The 19657-nt window shown below is 50.9% G+C and overlaps 2 protein-coding genes across 2 annotated transcripts in view; one reads left to right on the forward strand and one right to left on the reverse strand.

Annotated features, from left to right (window-relative positions):
• Positions 1-15682, reverse strand: part of TBC1D22B (TBC1 domain family member 22B) — a 29292-nt gene extending 13610 nt beyond the window's left edge. Inside the window, exons 1-8 of the mRNA XM_019546222.1 lie at positions 15297-15682; positions 11059-11115; positions 9679-9977; positions 8327-8506; positions 7828-7898; positions 6812-6940; positions 6269-6334; positions 3855-3969 (exon numbers count right to left, since the gene is read on the reverse strand). Of these exons, the coding sequence (XP_019401767.1) occupies positions 3855-3969; positions 6269-6334; positions 6812-6940; positions 7828-7898; positions 8327-8506; positions 9679-9977; positions 11059-11115; positions 15297-15352 (973 nt within the window). The 5' untranslated portion in view covers positions 15353-15682. The remainder of the gene's footprint in view (positions 1-3854; positions 3970-6268; positions 6335-6811; positions 6941-7827; positions 7899-8326; positions 8507-9678; positions 9978-11058; positions 11116-15296) is intronic.
• Positions 15683-17235: 1553 nt separating this feature from the next.
• Positions 17236-19657, forward strand: part of TMEM217 (transmembrane protein 217) — a 15072-nt gene continuing 12650 nt past the window's right edge. Inside the window, exon 1 of the mRNA XM_019546224.1 lies at positions 17236-18261. The gene's annotated coding sequence lies outside the window, so the exon portion shown is untranslated. The remainder of the gene's footprint in view (positions 18262-19657) is intronic.

Below are 19657 nucleotides of genomic sequence, written 5' to 3' on the forward strand. Positions count from 1 at the left end.
CTTCAGACGGAGCCTGGAAAGTTTGAGGGGGATTTATGACCTGGCTGCCTGTGATAGTCTGGCCTCAATGATCCAGGTCCTTTCCAGTCATATGTTCCCACAGCAGAGCATGGGACCTCTCTATATGGCTACAGTCACTGTATTCCTGGCATGGCATGCACTATCCTGGACAGCATATTGCTCAAAAGGTGCAGACAGGTTTGACAGACAGAACTGCTTCCAAAAGCCAGACACCAGGGGACTGTCCTGGGGCGCAGGACTTAAGAGCTGGGCAAGAGGAAGATCCCAGAGAAGGCAGGAGTAGTAGGACAAAATTAAGAAGAAACTCCATGGAGATCTGTTTGGCTGAGGAACAGGTGATGGGAGCCTCTAACTGAATATCAACTTGGGCAAAGCAATGTATGATCAAGGTACAACCCTGCATTGATCCAGGGGGGTACAACTGAAACCCAGTGGATAGGGTGCTTTCCAGTGGAGGGCCACCACAAATGGATGAAACATGATCCCTCAGTATTTGAGAGGAAAGCTGAACCACACCAGGAGGCAGAGTAATGAGCTGCCGGGGAGTGAGAACTCTACTGTAGTAATGCAAGTGAATGAGGAATTGTGGCAGGCCACTGAGATGGTCATGGTAGGCTGTGTGCCATGCACTCCTGCACCAGACAATTTGCAGTCACCTCCAATAAATAACTACAGCAATCACACTCCCATCACCAGGGCTGCATGGCCCTTCCTCAGGGTCAGTCATTAGAGCAGTGCTAAAGGTAGCTTAGCAAAGTGCCTGCACAAGTGTATGTCTGTGTCTGCATAAGGGCAGAGGTTCCCAACTGCAGCTGCCTCTGTGGGTGGCATGCCCTGGTCAGGGGCCCTCAGCAACCCTACTTATCTAGTGCTCAACCATCTCAGCTTCCCCTTGTCTGGCTGGCAAGCAGGTAGGCTACTCCTTCCTTAAGGCCCCTACATAGATGGGCCTGGTGCTCACCAGAGGGGTAGCGGACACTATCTGAAACCAACAATTGGAACTTAACCACCCACCTCCCCCGGGTGTCCACTCTGGGGTGAGTCAAACAGCGAGTCAGGCTGGGCCATGGAGCATGTTCCCTTCAGCAGCACCTGATGCTGGAGGGAGGGCAGCAGGCCTTAGGGCTAGGTTTGCACGACAGCAAGAGCAGGCTGACCTGCACAAGCTTAGGCACCAGGATCAGGCAAGCTGTGTTAGCATGAACTCAGCACAGGCTGGAAGAGCTCAACCTGGACCACTGGCAGCCCATGTTGAAATGGCTGCACTGCTACTATCACCTGAGCTGGTTAACAGCTAGAGTGGGCAGGCATGCTCCAACTGTGGTCAGACTCCTTAAACCAGTAATTCTTAACTGGGGTGTCAGAGCACCCCAGGGTGCCAGGAGATCTTTTTCAGTGTTCTGTAGGACGCCACACAGTATTAGCCCTGTTAGGTGTGCAAATACCTACACGATTCAGTAGATAAACCCAATGATTTCAAGTGGGAATCCAGAGTGTCACTAACGTTTTGCCCCGCTCGGGGCTTTACAAGTTCTTTGCAACATAACTGATATTTTTCTGTACTCAAGACAGGAATGAAAGCAAAGAGTTGAGATTTTCCAAGGAGGCCCCGAATCTAACGAGGTCGAGAACCACTGCCCTGATGGTCTTTATCAAAGTACAGATGTCCTATCTCCAGGCAGAATCTGGCTCTTTGAGCATGTGCTGCATTCACCTCAGACTTCTGGTGCATATAGCTGAAGTCCATTCGCTGCAACACCTGATAAAGGTAATAACTGCTTATAGGCAACATCTTCCCTATCATGCATTCAGGCAACTCCCTATGGCAGCAACATGTACTTAACAGGGATCAACACCTAGTTAGCAGGCATCAGTGAAACACTGAAGACGACAAGGAAGAACTATCTGTAAAAAGGCCTGCTTCCATTGAACCCTGCCATTGACCTGGCGAGGCCTCTGGTGTAACATGCGTGAACGTCTTTGTTTTAACACACTATACAGATGAGGGATCAGATTCAAACCCCTCTGCACTCTCCTTGTTGTGAGAGCCCAAGTGCCACCCCAGCCCCTGCTAATCTCAGAATCACGGGGCTTGGCCCTCAGGATAGCTGGTGGACAGGCAGTGACAGAGCAAACATTTTTATGAGTCAAGTGGTAGCTGCTCTGGTGCCTGCCAGGAAGAGATGCTGCAGGAAAACAGCCAGGGCTCCACCCAACAATCATATGGCGATGAAGCGGGTAAACTTCATGTTCCTTATAGAGGAGAGCACGGACCATTATAGAGCAACAGGCTGAGCAGAGCTGGGCATCAGACCAAGTCCACGCTCCCTGGGCAAATTCATCTCTACAGTCACATAACAAGAATGGCTGGATCTGCTCCAGACCCTGAGCACAGATGATTATCCAGAGACTAAAGCACATTTTACTTGTGATCTGAAGAAGATTTGAACCCAAGGCTTAAGAGGCAACAGGCTGATGCATTAAGAACTGCTCTGTGCATGGACCACACTCCATGAGGGGATGGCTCTCCAGGCAGAGGACACTCTCCTCTAACAAGTTCTGGGAGGAAGATCTGGCTTACAGTGAAAGAGCTTTGGTTATCTGAGCCCCACGAGCCTGTCACTGCAAAATGGAAGGTCAGATCAGAGTGTCCAGAACAACCACCACCAGAGCCACATATGGAAATGCAATACAGGTGGCCTTGCATCCCGGGCTGCACTCATCAGAGATCACATTGATCTGCACAGGTAACATGTGCAGCCTCCCAGAAAACCCTGGACTACTTCTGCACTTGAGAGGCACTTGCCCAATACACCCAGCTCAGCCTCTGAGGTGACACTGAGCTATAGCAAAGGCTTCAGGGCCTTTCCTACCAGTAATGCCTCGAGAGAAGGAGAGCAGGCTGTTACTGCTCAAATGGAATCTGCTCAGGCACTCACAGGACAAGCTCCTTCCTTCTGCAGAGGTTCAGAGGAAAGGAGTTTCACTAAGGGCACGTAGGAGGCACATTTTGTGCACTGGGCTTCATGCCACTGCTTTGCGCACCCCTGTACATTGAGAACTCAATCCTCTGAGGGCCTGAGCACCCCTGTCTCCCAACAAGTTGAAATGGAGACAGCTCAATCCCTCAAAGAATAAGGTGCTGGGAAATGGGTGCTCAACTCCAGAAAGGCTTAGATGGAGCGAGCCAAAGCACAATGAAGTCAGGAGGGAAGGGCTGGGAACTTCAGGGGGTGAGTACAGCCCTGTCAGTGCAGTGCTCCATCCAGGCCATTTACTCTAGTAAAGTACTAGCTCTCAGATCTTTGCACTGCACCCTGGACATTCCTTAAAAAAAAAAAATGCAGGAGTGGAAAACCAATGCACATTCTAAAAGATCTGAGCTACACCCAGCTGAGTCTGCAATTGAGAGCACAGGGCAGGGATCATATTGAAATGCATTTGTACTTGGACAGGGTCTCTTTAAAGCTCAGGAGCTGAAAGGGTGCCAGCTCAAGACTTCCAGCAATAAGACCAAGAAAAAATTGATACATCAAGGCTTTGCTAATGCTAAGTGACTGAAGGGCTCTGCTCTGTTTAAAACTACAACCAGATTAAGTGCATTCAAATGTAAATCCACCTTTGCTTCTGCTGAGCCCTGCATATGTTACGTGGCTACAGCCAATCCAGAAGGGGAGATATAAACTGATGGGAGGTTAAGGAAGATTCAAAATTTAGTTTCATATGATAGTCACACAGAGGAGAACCTCTCCAGCAAAATACCAGCAACTTATAAATGGCCACATGCTGCTTTGAAAGGCCATAGCAGGTTCCAAGCACTAGACGTCACTTACCAACATATTCGGAGAGGAACACAACAAAGAATGGAGTGACCAGGTCATTTATTCCCTGTACGTAGCCGCTGGCTGGGTGTCGAATGGCCCAGATGAACAGGATTCTTTCGAAGATCTAGGGAAAGAATGAAGGAAAGCCACATATTCACATCAACCACCTCCAAATGAAAGGCAGAGCAGCACATCAGATAAGTTGCGGGTGGAGTTATGGTTTAGCAGAGCCATTTCTAGAAGCAGCACTGATAGGATCAGGGCTGAACAGGAGGAAACATCTAGATGCCTTGGTGCATGTGATCCACAGATCCCTCATCAGCTCTGCCCAAACCTCCCTGGATTACAAGGTTTGTTTTTTTTGGCAAAGCTCAAAATTAAATCGATGCGAAGCCTGATCTTCTAAGACCTAGATGCAGCCCTGGCTGTGGTCAAAGGCAGTTATCAGTGTCTTATCAGAGCCAACTGCACTGGAAGCAGTCAGTCACCCCAGAAACTTATCTGTACACATGTGCTTGAGACATTTAGCTAATGGCAGTGACGTGACAGTGCCACTAACCAAGCCAGCACCCAACAGCTAAACTTTCATGTTAGGCACAGTACCCTGGCCTCTATTTTCTGCCACAGCAAGCTGCAGTCATTGAATGGCCTCCTGAAATCGTTTTCATGGTGGGGCAAGTTTCCCAGAGGGTTGCAGCATGTGCTATATGCCCGACTGTTCTTTGCCTCCATAGATATTCCCTTCTCCCTGAGCTCCAGAAGCGCACCCCCTGCCATAGGTGTGCAGGATGTGATGTGATTCAAGAGATCAGTGTGAAGAGACACAGAGTGTATTAGCAAGGAGTTTAGCCCATCTTGGAGTTCTTCCTCCAATGTATCCTGTTCCTTGCAGAAACCAGGAGACTCATAACCCTGCATTGTATTCTAGCCCAAGAAAGGACACTCTTCCCTGACTGTTTTTACCTTCTTTTAGGCTATCCAGGCCATTCTAGAAAGCCTCCCATTCATACAGTGAAGATGAGTCTCATGACAGCTCCCACATGTCATCATAAGGCCTCCTGTTCTAGCTTCAGGGCCTTGGCTTGGTGTCAAACGGAACTTCCCCTTCCTAATCAACCCACAGTTGCTTTTGGCAAATGATTAGCTATGTTCTTTATAGCTAGAGCTCTTGGCCAGATCTCTCGCCCAGCACAAAGAAGCCCGGAAGGTTGAGGAAAGTAGTTGCTACCAAGTCGTAGAATGTGTCAGGACTTATCTCTATGGGGAAGGTCACAAGCAAACTACATCAGCTTAATCAATCACAAGCAGAAAACAAAGCTCAAAGTCAGCCTGACCCCAAATGGCCCCGCAGGCTGGCAGGCATGCTAGTCTCCAGCTAAGGCACACAAGGCAGGACGTGGCTGGCATCATGTCCAGCCCCTTTCAACTCCTTGGCCAGAAACGACTCAGCCCGTGTTTATGGTTGGGCTAACCAGGGGCCTCTGGGATGAGGCTACAGCAAGGTTCACACTCATACCCTGGGATCCAGGGAGCTGTTCTCACCCTTCTGCCACCCTACTCCAACATCAGACTGGCACTGGTGTCCATATGGACAGAATGAGGGGGGCTTTGCTGCCTTTGTAGCTGGCAGTTCTTTCAGTCTGACCCAGTCCAGTTGTAGACTTGTTCCTCAGAGTTAGGCCCCATACCCACTCCCTGCCACAAGGAAGAAGGGACTGGTGAACAACCAGCAACCCAAACATGCAACTGGAGTCAAAATCAAGGCCTACAGGACAGTGCCCTAGACACCCCCATTCTAACCTCAGCCCCTTTGCTAACTTGCTGCATGACCTTGGGCAAGTCACTACCATCTCTGTGCCTCAGTTCCCCCTCCCATCTTTTGGGGCTGGCCTCCCTATCTCTAACAAGGTGGTTCCATAGGTCCAAGGTGGTTCCATCCAGGTCCGTTGGATGAGGTTTCCAACATTTCACATCACATCACATCACTGCCACCTTGAACGCTCCCCCCAGGAGAAAACAAAAACTTCTGCAAGATTCCTTCCCCTCACAAGGAATCAATGCTCAAAGCATGTTCATGGAGTTTGGTTCAGTTACCTTAAGAACCATGCAGTAGAAAAGGAAGAGGAGTTTCACCCACACAACCGTCTCCATAAAGCCAGGCAAGATGATTGTCCTTGACCACCCACTGGCCAGCAGGGAGCCCCACCCTGCTTAGAAGTAAGTTCCAAAAATCAATGCAACTGGATTAGACCTGCTGGAATGATCCTCACAGCAAGGAGCAGGTGGTCCAAGGAGGACACGCCGAAGCCAGAGGGCCCTGATGCCCTAGTTAAGAAGAGGAGCATCTCCTGCGGAAGCCCATGGTCACCCGAAGGAACTGGCCTGCCCCACCACAGGCAGGCTAGAAAGAATCAGCTCCTCACCTCCTGGACTAGTGGCTGCTGGAAGAGTGGAATGAGAGGGTTGGTCCTTGGAATGTCGATGTGGATCTGAAAGGAGAGCGGGTTATGCATGTCAGCCACATGGGTCAGAGGGAGCAGCTGTTACACAGATCAGTGGGGCTGCTTGGTGGAGGGGAAAACTGATTCTCTCTGCAGGCCGAAAGGAACAGCAAGGAGGCCGAGGAGCTCAGCAGGAAACATTTTTAACTGGGACCCAGGCTGGGAAATTCCCTGCAATACCCTCCAGCCCCTGTGCTTGATTCTGTGGGAGCAGATGGAGTGTGAAATGCCTTTAGACTTAGTGACTGGTGCAGGGGTGAGCTGTTTAAGGGAGGATGGACTTCAGGTAGAGGGGAAATCAGACAACATGGCAGCTAGAGAGATCTGTGAGGAACTCCATGGCCTCCCCTTGGTGGTGGGGGTGGTAAAACAGCCCCCCTCAATATGCCAGGACACAGATGAGAAGGAGATGAAAGAAGAACCCCGGGGGGGGGGGGTGGTTAGCCACCGGAGGAGAGCCCATACCTGCCGGTAGGTGTCCTGATGATGCTCCTCATTCCGGGAATCGTAATACTGCTCAATGAAGCCAAAGTACTCCTCCCGTTTACGTTGCAAAGTCAGCTTCCGCCGTTCCATGTTGGCAGGGAGGTAGCCCTGGAGGGGAAAGGCAGTGTGTCCAGGAAGGCCCCTTCCCTTTGCTGCTGCCCCAGCTGGGCCAGTGCCTGTGAAGCTTGCCAGGCAGTGCTTTCAGCCTGCACAAAGCTCTGGGGTAGGAGCAGCTCACAAGGGCTTCAACACTGCTAACACAGGATTGCCTGGTCTCTTCCCCTTCCTGACCTGGGGCAATCCACCAGCAGCCAGCTGCAGCCCTGGGTCAGTGCAGAGTTGACTAGCTGCTCAGCACCAGCTGCTCTTCAAACCTGCCACAAGACACCAATTACCTACAGGGGTGAGCTGCGCAGGCTGACTAGCCAGGGTGCAGGGTGGTGGCTGCCACCACTGGGGACGATGACCTCACTGGCAGTCTCAGAGCTCAGATTATTAATGCCTGATCCCTGGCACAGGGGGAGAAGGGACAAGTTGGCAGCCAGCAGTCTGAATGTCCAAATGGAGTCAGTCAGGGCCTGCTGGATAGCATTTCAGACACCTCTGTTCTAACCCCAACCCCCTTGCTAACTGGATGTGCAACTTTGACTTCTCAGGGAGCACAGGGATGGCTAGACTGTGTAGGGGAATACAGAACTCAACAGACTCTCTGTACTGACCACGTGCCATAAGGCAGGGCCAAGCACCTCTGGTGGTGCTCTCCTCTACCTTGGGGATCTTCAACAGAAGACTGGACAAGCACCTAGCTGGGGTCATCTGACCCCAGAGCTCTTTTCTGCCCAGGGCAGGTCAGGCTGGATGAACTACTGAGGTCCCTTCCAACCCTAACATCTATGAACCTCCAGCCCAGTCACACATGCTCCCACACATGTAGTCCCAGGGGCTAGTCCAGTTGTCTGTATGAGGCTGCAGCAGGCCTTTGCCTTAGTACTTACCGACAGGAGCCGCCATGTCACAGGCCGGACCTCCCTGGGCACACCGGGCCAGCTGCACTTCCTCAGCTCATCTGCAAACGGACAGTGGTGTCAGTGGGTTAGATCCCTAGGCACGTCCTGAGTGAGGTCCACGGCTAGTCAGGACTACACCTAGAAGGAGAGGAAACCCCAGTCTGCTCCTGTGGGCTCTAGAGACACCATGTCCACAGCAAGGTTTGGCATTAGCCACACACACAATCCGCTGTAGGGCCACAGGGGCTTGGACCCAGCCAGCCCAGAACCTGTGTCCCCAACATCACTAGCAGCAGATGCAGGGGGCTCCAATCCAGCTGATCCCTGCTCAGTTAGCACCAAATATCCCCAGAAGAGCCTAGTACCCCCAGCAGCAACCGCATCCAGCTCCCACTGGTGCTGTTCCATGCTCACATTTGATGGATGCCACAGGACCCCAATGATATACCCCAAACCTCCCTGAACTACCCCTTTCCCCTGCACTCACCCAGGTCCGTATTGTGGTTGGACAGGAGCTGCCGGAACTTCTCCAGACGGGTTTTCTCTCGCACAGTCATTGGAGGAGCCCCTGAGGCATTTTGGTCAGAGATGCGGGCAACAAGTGGGATAATGGGCCTGAGTGGGAGAGACTGCTGCTTGTGGAGTGGGTTCCGCACACAGGTGTCCTCTGTCAGAGGGCAAAATGACAGTCAAAGAGCCAGCAGGGTGGGAGCAACATCACAGCAGAAGTCAAGCACAGGACAGGGACTCAGGGAATCTATGTTCTGTTCCTGAACTGGGCCTCAGGCTCCCCTGTTGCCTACAGAGGGATAAAACCCTACTTCTGGGTTTGTCTGCTAGTGTGTGCACACTGTTTTGGGATCCCTCCAACCCCCTAACAAAGGAGAGGCTTGCCCAAGGAGGGGTGCCTTCTCTAGTCCTTGGGATTGCATTAATACTTCAAGAAGCTGGATAGTCCAGAGTCAGCCCTGGCCCTATGTGCACCCTGGCAAGCAATAAGACCTCCCTCAAAAGTCTCCCATCATTCCGTTGTTCCCGGGCTTGCCTTCCCCCTTCTCCTAATGCACTTGAGAAATAGAAGCTACGACCAACATCAGCGCTTCACCCTGGCAGCATTAATTCCTTCTACTTCCTTCTACCAGAAACTCTCGTACAGCCTGGGGACATCACAGGATGGGAACTCAGACTGACTTCAAAGCCATGGTCCAAGATGGAGCACAGCCAGCTTCCTGCTGCTGTTTTCATTGTTTCCTCCTGTTCAACCCCTTCCTCTTGCTCTCCTTCTTTCCTCTCCTTTGCATTCAACACACTAAGCTGCCATTTGCTCAGAACCTGACCACTGTGTGTCAGCAGAAGAGGGCACTTGGGGATTGCAGCAAAACCAATGTTACTTAGCCTACATCGTTGGGCCTCCTTCGTGCCAAGGAGCAGGCACCTTGGCTTGCAGAACACAACAGGCATTACACAGACTCTGTTGCCATCTGCTGGCTGCTGAGATCTATAAACTTACTTTCCGAGCAACCAACCTGGAGCTGTAAAGGACCTTCTGGGCTTCTTTAGCAGCCTGGAAGGATGGATTCACAATCCTGGGGGATGCTGACCCAAGGCTGACAGGCAAAGGACTATAAGCAGGCTGTGGTCCCCCAAAGAACCCCAGGCTAAATGTTGCTGGTGGAGAGGTAGCTGCTGGGCCTGGATTTGGGGCATGAGACTAGTAATGTAGGGACAAATCAAGGTCCATAAAGTGGCAATTCTTCTGTAAGCCTCTATGTGGGCAATAGTGAGAGGTTCAGTTCAACAACAACCACTCAAGAAAGCATGTTTGCAAGAGGTACTCACCAGATGTTCTAGAGAGCTGGGCTTCACTGCTGGATTTGATGACTTTACAGTTGGTTGGCATCTCGTTCAGTGCAGATGGGGTCCGCTCAGGCTTTACCCGCAGCTTGCTGTGGTTCTCCAGGACCTGGGCTGCTGTGGCCTTGGCCACTTTTGAGTTCAGGGTCTGGAAGGAGAAGTCTTCGTCTTCATCATCGCCAATGTCCCAGGCATCGCTGGTGTTGCGGGCAAACTCGTGGAAGCTAGAGGCCTTCTTGCTCTTCAGGGGCAGTGCGTTGACCTTGGAACGGTCCTTGATGAAGCTGGGGCCGTGGGGAGAGTACATCAGTGCTAGGATACAAGGTAAGCCTGGCCTCTTCCAGCCCTCACAGTCCCACATGGCTCCTCCCAAGAGTTCCATCCTCTTTCTCTTCCAAGGGCTGCCCAATACAGCACCACACCAGCCTCTTTATCCTAGAGTATCATGACCTCCTGCCCTCTTCCTCAGCCTATGCTAAGGAATGCGTTAATCCTCCTATGAACCCCACCCCCGCCACAAGCAGGCTGCCCAAGAGTTCTCGCCTGAGCTGGTAAAAGCTGAGCACCAGCAGGAGAGGTGCCAGAGAGTCTGGCTCTTCTGCCCAGCAATACAAAGAGAACAAACTCCCATAACTCCTGGCTGCACAAAGTGGCTGCCAGGCTCACAGACACACAGACCAGGGAGATCAGTAGCCGCACTTAATCTAGGGAGAGGCGAGCACAGCAGGTTTGTGTGTATGTGCTTCTGCCCATGGCTGTGGCAATCCTAGTTGTCAGAGCTGGGCCTGGGTATGTTTTCAGACACAGCCAGAGCGTCTGCCTTGTCTTCATGCTGCAGGAATTGAAGTCCAGGTGCCGGAGTGTGCCCAGGCACCACTGTGCAACATGATAAGGAGACAAGGCAAGGAGATAACATCTCCCTTTAAGGGCTGGGGAAAAGTCGTTCTGACTTGAAAGCACTGGGACTAAGTGTTTTCCATATGCCACATTGCTGGTGCCCCACACACTGCTTGCTCCTACTGTTCAGGCTCCATGATTCAAAGTACCCCTCACAGATTTTCAGCTGAGTTGGCCCAAGTTGGTGCTCATGAGTGGGCTGACAGCTGTGGATGTCCAGCCACTAAAATTATAGTGTGGCTGCCAGCTCATTTCACACTGGCCAGCAAACAGCCGACACCACTCTTTGCTCATCAACAACACAGGCAGATTCAGTCTAGCAAACCGGAGGGGCAAAGCTGCCAGACTGCAAAGGACATGAAGGTCCAAGATACTTCATGCAAGACAGGGTAGAAAACACCCTTGCAAACCAGAGGCATAGATACCTCACTGCCTGCCCAAGAGGGAGTGGTGAGGCCCGGCACTTACTTTTTAGTGAGCCGGGGATCCAGTGGCGGGTGCTGGGCTCCGTAGACAGGCTGAATGCTGCAGGGAAAACAAAAGCCACAGAAGTGTTGTGAACAGATTCCTCAGATGCAGACAAGCTCATGCTGCTAAGCCATTCTTGGAATCCAAACGCACGTTGAAAGCAGCTTCAATGGGATTCAGACATCACCTCCTTCCCTCCCTGCCCTGACGCACTGAACTCCTGACAGTTCCATGGCTTGGCTATGGCGAGGGGAGCAGGGGCTCAGCCTGGTCCCAGGGTTCTCTTCTAGGCCATCACTGACGCATTGGGTGAGTGACGCTGCATCTCCATTTCCCCTCTGAATAAGCCAGAGAAGCACTCCCCTACAGCAGTCAGGCAGGAGAAGCATCCTTTGTTATGCTTTCAAGTACCTAGAGGAAGATGCTCAGAGAAGCTTTATTATACCATGACACAGGGGAGCTCTTGGTTGTAAGGGGCCGATGTTGAGCTCCAACTGACAATGACCAGGAACAAAAGGGCACATTGGAAGACCCAACTGGAACTCCAGCCCAGCTCAGGCAGCAACTTGCTATGTGTTCCCAGGATGAGTCACTTTGCCTTGGTGCCTCAGTTTCTTTTCCTGTCAAGTGGGGCTGACATTCCCATGACTCACAGGATGGGATGTGGCATAACAAGGTGTATTTCCAGGATGCCTGTAAGTGCTAATGCATTATGTGATGAGCACTGTATCAACAGCCTGAAAAGCCCAAGCCTTCCTGGAGGACTGAGACTGCCCAAACCAAACCCAGTCCCTTTGCACACATCCCTCTTTGCATGGGACTGTAGGGACAACAGGGCCCATCCAGAGCTGGCTGACACAGGGACACGTCCACGCGGGTTGATGCAACTGTCCCTACTCCCACCAGCTGTGGGCAGAGCCCCTCGGCTCCATACAGAGCCAGCAGCACCAAGCCATCCCAGACAGGAGGGAAGGGGTGGGGGATGGCTTGACTGCAGCTGGAAGACACAGTGAGTATTGGAAACATCTGGCTGAGGGGAGGCAGCAGCCCAGACACAGCTGGCAGCAATGCCACAGATGCAAGGAAACAGCAGAGCTATCACAGGCAGAGGCAAGTGGCAACTGCAACACAGGAGAGGCTGCAACAACGGGCCCTTCATACGAGGGCAGCAGTGCGGAAGCCACACCAGGGGTGGCTTGCTGCGCAGCAGCTCCTGGTTTGTAGCCTGGAACTCTGAAAAGGCTGGCAATGGGCTGGGCTGGCACTTTTTCCAGACTAATTAAGACAGAGGCACTAGGACAGTTATTAAATGGAGGTGGCCATGTAGGCACCAACCACAAGCCAATTATCAAGAGTAAAACAAAATTAGTACTACAGATTGCAAACAGTCCAGGGCAACTTCTGCTAGAGCTGCCCGGGGTAGGCAGTTGAGCTGCTCTCAAAGCCCAAGTGGGGTTTGTATGGTCTTATAATCCCACTCCTTTATACAACAATTGGATTCACAGGACAGAGGATCCCTCTGCTCCTAATGGGAGGCTGCTAGAATGGGATAAATGCTAGAGTCCTCTGGGGAACAGACCATTAGTCCCTAACTCAGGCATCCTACCTCCAGATCTGTTAGGTACCCAGTGCTCTTAAGATTAAACCTTGGAGTAAGAAGCCCCTTTCTGGTGCCCCTGGACAGTGAGAGATGCTCAGAAAGGCAGGCCTGAACATCCAAGACAGACTGGCCTAACTCAAGATATTGGAAAAGGCTCAGATTTCTAGAGTTTGTTCTTTAAAAGAGCCCAAAGCTGTGCACTCTACTATGGCAGCATCATCCCGCCACACAAGGCACCTCTGGCAATATAGCCCATATCATCTTATTCCACTCAAAGAGCCTCTAGTGTTGGTCTGCTATTTCTCAGCCTCTCTGAAAGGGCAGCTCCTGAACTGGATGCAGACTCCTTGCAACAGCGAGTTTCAGAGGGTGCCCGTACAACTTGTGCGGTAGGCATATTCTGCCACTGACTTCACTGGATAACCCCCCGCCCTAGCTTTCCTTCTAAAGACAGGCTGATGGAGAGAACAAAGCAAAAGACAACCAGCAATGCTCACAGGAAGGAAGCTACAGTGGGGCAACTTCTAAGGATACACTGGAGATCGCACAAGCTTCCACTTGTGCAAAGAAATGAAGTGTTTGCTGGCTTCTCCCCCACCCGGGAAGTCATGAACATATCAATAAGCACAAGTTGATGTGGCTGAAAAGTCTGCAGGCTTCTCACAATACAACCTGACTGCTTAGAGCCCTACTGCAAACTTTTTTTTTTTTTTTTTTTTGAAGGAAGTGTAGGTGACTGTTTCTAACTTTGTAGTGGTTAGAGCTACCAGGGGGGACATGATTAGAAAAAACTGTAAAAACCAGCTTTATGAGTCATTTATGTGGCTGACTTGCCAAAGCCAGCCAGCAAGAGATATCAGAAACCACGAATAGCAAAAGCTTGAACAAGACTGTGAGAGAGCTGAGCAGCTTACACAGGAGGGTCTGAAAGTAAAACTTCATCCTCACTGTCTGATCAGGGGAAGGAAAAGCCTGATATTAAGAAGTTTTTCAACAGAGGATCCCAAAGCAGCATGCAAAGCTGGGCTAGCCAATCCTCACTCCTGCAAGTGGGCAAACCAAGGCGGAAAGAGGACGAGTGGCTCTGGGGATGACTATCATTAAAAATCCCCGACATTTATTATAGAATACACTAATCTTGATCTCTCGGCACCTCTGACACTGTTGATTTCTTAAATGGAGCTCAGTTTGGCTAATGAAGCTAGTCTGCGAAATTCCCCTTTTTGAACTGAGTCACCTTCACCTGGTCATTGTCCTCCACTGACGGATGACACTGGATCAGTGAAGAGAACACTGGACCAGAAGCAGACACCTAGGCTTTGCTCCAACTCTGGCAATGACCTACTGGGTGACCCTGAAACAGTCACTGTCCATCTGTCTCTTCCCTCCTTCCACCTTCACCTACTGAAATTTAAATACAAGAACTCTTTGAGGCAGCGTCTCTTTCACGTCAACATAAAGCAGCTCTCCGCTGCGGTCCATCCGCTCTACTGCATATAAAGAGATGAATTGTTTAGTGTCAATGCAGCAGCAGAAAGTAAATCCTAGAAGCCTGCCAATGACATTTCAAAAAGCAAGCCACCGTTACTCCCACAGAGTGGCATAACCCACTTTTATTATTAAGGCCCCAAGCATGGAGGGCAAGCAATGCGGTGTCCTGCTGAGCATCTCTCTTTAGAGCAGGACTCGATAGAAAGCACCGGGCAGGAAACTAACCAGGTTTCTCCTATCCAGCAAGACACGGCTGGGCTCAGACTTCCCACAGCGCCAGCTGGAAGTGTTGTTAGTAACAGGAAAAAGCAATGAGTGGCTCGATTCTGTCACCTGCATCCAGCAGATGACAGCAGGCAACTCGCTTCCCTTCCACAACTTCGTCCCCTCCCGCATGTCTAAGACGGGAATAAGGATGCCTCCGAAAGGGTACGGTCACAACGAACTACCACGCCATAAGCACCTGGTGCCTACGGAAAGCTTCAAGGCTCGTCTCTTCCCTCTCAGGAAAATCAAAGTGGAGGTAGTGAACATGCAAGGGAAGATCCCAAAAGTGAGCAAAGAGTAAAAGAAACTTCCCTTTCTCTGTGCTAGCTCCTTTTTAGAGATCGCCCCAAAGCAATCGCACCCAGACCACGCTACAGGGCCGGGAAAGGATCAGCGTGCAGAAGACTCGAGAGACGGAGCTACCCCTATCTTCCACAACAGACATGACAGGCTGGCGGCGCGCAAGACAAGCAACTTCTCCCAAACCTCAACCCCCAGGAAGTTGGGAGTGCAGGGCTTGGGCTTGCCTGGCCCTGGGCCGGCTGATCTCTTGACACCAAGTCGGAAAGGGAGGAGAAGCGCTCGGCAGGGCAGCGTCATGGGGGCACGGAGCGACAAGCGCGAGGCCGCTCTTTGTCACCCCCGTGGAAATTGCGGCCCCTGGACGCGGCGGGGGTGAGAGCGCAGGGCCCGGGCCCGGTGCTGGTGCCAAGGGGCTGCGGGGCCTGACTAGGAGCGCCCAGGCCTGCGGTGCTGAAGGCTGCGGGGGAGGCACAAGGGGACACAGCTACACGAGGGCCCGGGAAGGTCGCGGGCGGGGAGGAGGCAGCGCCTCGGGGCCTTGAAGCCCGGCCCGGCCCGGGGGCAACTCAGGCCTCACCTCCCCGGCAGCTTGGCGCTCCGCTTCCAAAACTGCTTGCTGCTGTCGGCGGCCATGGCGGGGCCGGGCCCCGGGCGGGAGCGGCGCGGCGGCAGGTCCCGGAGCCGCGGGCCGAGGCCCCTTCACCGCCTCCCTCCGGGGCCCCCACGACCCGACCCCGGCGCCGCCATCTTGGGTGCGGGAAGGCAGAGCGCGGCCATTGGCTGCGCGGCTCGGGCGCCTCCCGCCGGGCCAATGCGGAGCCGCGATGCTGCAAGGACGTGAAGCGAGGGCACGGGAGAGGGGGCGGAGCCTCCCGCTTCAGGCGGGAGAGACCATCTGCGGGAAGGGAAGGAGGAAGCCACTCTCACAGAGGAGGGGACGGGGTGTGTGGGGGCCGAACCATCCCTGAAGTGGTCTGGAAGAAACCAACTTTCTAGAGAAGCAGTTTAACCAAGCTGGCAAAGGGTCAAACCATCTGCCCTGGGAAGAAGGGGTGGGCAGAGTTTAAACCAAGTGCAGGGGGAAAGTAGGTTAAACCATCTGTGCCGGGGAGGAGTGAGCTGCGGTTAAACGGCCTGCCTGGAGAGAGGATGGGTCAAACCACTCGCCGCGAGCAAGAAGGGTGAAATGCTGTTTGAGAGGGAGTGGGTTAAACCATTTCCGCTGAGGGGAAGAGGGTGTCATTTCTGTGTGGGTAAGGGGCGGGGGGGATCCCTGCAGTTAACCCTTCAGCCCCAGCCTGGAGGGGCAGAGGCCCAGGCAGACGCAGTGGGGTGTCCTTGCACATCCACTGCGCTGGCCCGTGAACTTGCCATGTGAGCCTCACTGCACGTGGGGCCTTGTCCTAAGCTTTCTAATGCTGGGGGAGCAGCATGTGCACATGATCGGGGGCTGTGTGTCCCCCATCTTTGATTTCTGCTCCACCCAAATGTTTAAAACCAAGTGCCTGGCAGGAGCCACCAACGTATTTCTGTTGAGAGGGGCCTGAGAGAGCCCCTTGACCTCTGTCCTCTCCCAGATTCCTGTTAATCTCTCTCCACTCTGCAGGTGTGAACAACCCTTGGTCCCTTTCAGTGGTCCTGACGTCCCACCAACGCAGCTATCCTTTCCTCTGCGCTTTTGCTGTCTGTTATCCCGCCCAGGGAATGGGAGTGAAATAGTGACATTGTAGCCCTGCTGGGCTCAAAATGACACCAGGTTCTTAGGGCCTTCTCTGTTACTGCACCAGCTATGTTGCTGGGGTAAAGCTGCAGGAGCTTCCGAACGGCAGACGTGGTTCCTCAGCAAGCTGGCCAGCTGTGCCCCGCTCCCGATCTTCACACCTGAGGAAGAACATCTTCCCTTTGCAAGCTGCCTAACTTCCCTGTAATGTCCCAGGACCCTGGGTTTCTCTGAGTTCAAAAAAATCCCAGACTTTTGGTTAAAAAACAGTAACCCCAAATCCACATTTTTCCATGATTAAAACAAAACACCACTACACACACACATGCACACATACACATATATATGTGCAGATATCTATACATATATTGATGGTGTTTCATTAAAATCAAAGAAAAATGTGCATGTGGGTTACTTTTTTTAACTGAAAATTGGGGATTTTCTTAAATCGGAGAAAACCAGGATCTGTGGTAACGTCTCTCCTATTTTACAGCCCCGCAGCCTGTTTTCAGCTCTAGCTAAAAACCTGAACTCAGGTGAGGTAATATTGACATGGGAGGTAGAAAAATGAATCACAGTGAAGTATTGGAGGCATTGTCAAGGCACTCAAGAAGGCTAGATTTTTTTTTTTAATGCATCTGAAAAAAAGATGCATTTAACTAACGACTACAGGACTGACAATACAGTATCCTGTGACTATTTTTTTGCCTAGTGTCATAGATGGTAGGGGCTGGAAGAGACCTTACAGATCATCGGGTCCAGACCCCCTGCACTTGGGCAGGAAAAGCCACTGGGGTCAGATGACCCCAGCAGGATGGGCATCAAGACACTTTGCTGGGAATTTTCCTCCAATTCGGGACAGACGTGAATCTTTATACTGGGATCTGATAGCCCTTGGAGTTTTAAACTTTATATATACTCTAGCAAATTAATGCACATTCCAGGAGTTGTATTTGTTTTTTGGGTCTTAAAGCAAATAATATAGTGTTAGCCCCTGTCATATTAATAAAGCTTCTAGTTTCTCTTTAACTGGAGAAAAAATGTGTTGTTGGGTTAGATGTGATGATGCACCTCACCACCTACACTCCCCTTTTTAAAATTTTAGATTCACCCATGTGGGTGATATTCCTGGTTCTCTCAGTTTCCCTGGTAAAAAATGTTGCTTCACCCATCTCTGCTTCAGTTTTCTTTATAACCCTTTGTCTGATTTAGTTTTAATACAAACTCTCTGCAGTAGGGAGTGTTTCTTGCTCTTTGTACAGCCCCTGGCATGACAAAGTCCTGATCTCAGGTGAAGGCTTTTAAGTCATAATAGAAATGTTTCTGAATACCATTGGCTCTCTGTGGAATGATAAACCAGTGTAAGGCCTTACAGTTTGGTTTCATTGTGAAAAAGAAATCAGTGATGCAAATTCAGGGATTTTTTTGGTTTATGCTCTGTACTGGAGCTAGTCTAACATGTCAACAGTTTTTGGGAATGTTTTGAAAAATGTTTATGTTTTTTTTTATTTTTCACTGAAATTTCCTGTGAATAGTTTGGTCTTTTTTGTGGAAAAAAGAAAAAGCAAACTTATTTTAAAAAATGGTTTCAATGAAATGTGTCTGACACTTAGAGATCTCTACCTTTTTCTTTTTGAAAAAGAGCAATGTCCCACTAAAGTTTCTTTCAACAAATACTTTCCAGCAGGTGTCTGTGTATGACTGTCCCCGTACAAAGATGACTGAATGCCATGCAAGCTAATCCACTGCTTCAGGAATCTGAAGAAAATCAAAACGCACTTTCCTGAAGACAACTCTGGCATAAACATCGACTCTAGGAAGAGTAAGTGCAAATTCTACTACTGTTAGCAATGGCACCACCAAAAAGAAATATCACTACAAATCTAACAACAGAATGTTTTTCCCAAGACTGCACTGCTTACACACCAGTAAAAAGAACTCATGACATGAGACTGTGTATAACAGTGCCATCTGGTGAGTCTTACCATAATGACAATAATAGAAGAATATCAGAGCTTAATAATAGCAGAGAGAATGGGTTGTGATTAATTTAATATTAATATTAAACCTGATTAAATTTGGTAGTGAACAGGGCTATTATTTTCAAACTAAGGTGCTCACCCTACAAAATGACTCCATTCAGTCTGAGTGCTCCCACCAAAGTCACAGAGTCAATTTACAGTGCATAAAGTTAAGCACATATGTTTCTGGAGTCTTGTGTGTTGAGCATTAAGCTTCCAAATGATATGTAAGCACCTAAGTGGTCAAGCTGAGTTCTGCGAGACACTAAAAGCTGCAGCTCCTATGGTTTTGGCGAGAGCTGCGAGTAATCTGCTTTTCTGAAATCGCACGCAGAACCCTCTTGCAGAATATAAAAGATCAGGGCTTAAGGGTGGGTTTGGATTCCAGGTCTGAAGCACTTGTATTTGAAAATCTGTGGGTTTAGGGCAGAATCCTGTTTCACCTTACAGTTTTCCAGCCACATAGCTGCCATTTTTGGCATTGATGCATAATTTGTGATCCTGCTTTCCAGACACTGGGGACACACAAGCACCCACATGCTACTGACCGTACACAGTAGGCTACACACTGATTGTCTAGGCAGGTACACAGTTATATCAGTACATACACATATATGCTGGGTAAGCAGAAATCATGACATTCTACCTGGCAAAAGCCCTGACTACTGGGTGCAGGAGGGCCCCAGGAGATCATAGAATCAGTGAGTGGGAAGGGACCTAGACAGATCATTGAGTCCGACCCCCTGCCATGGACAGGAATGAGCACTGGGGGTGGGAGGGGTCATAAGCCTATCCAGACCCCTCTTGAAGATTTCCAGGGAAGGTGAGAGCACCACCTCTCTAGGGAGCCTATTCCAGGCTCTGGCCACCCTTACAGTGAAGTAGTTCTTCCTAATATCTAACCTAAACCTCTCCTCCCTCAGCTTGTGGCCATTGGTCCTAGTGACTCCAAGGGGGGCCCTGGTGAACAGACTTTCCCCGAGTCCCTGCTACTGGCTCCTGATAAGGTTGTAAGCAGCCACAAGATCCACACTCAGTCTCCTCTTGCAGAGACTGAAGAGATTCAGGTCCCTCAGCCTCTTCTCATAGGGCTGGCCACGGAGGCCCCCAACCATACGAGTGGCCTCCTCTGGACCCTCTCCAGGTTCTCCACATCCCTCTTGAAGTGTGGCACCCAGAACTGGACACAGTACTCCA

This window comes from Crocodylus porosus, unplaced genomic scaffold (assembly GCF_001723895.1).
Source record: "Crocodylus porosus isolate Cpor-Errol unplaced genomic scaffold, CroPor_comp1, whole genome shotgun sequence".
Taxonomy (NCBI): Eukaryota; Metazoa; Chordata; order Crocodylia; family Crocodylidae; genus Crocodylus; species Crocodylus porosus.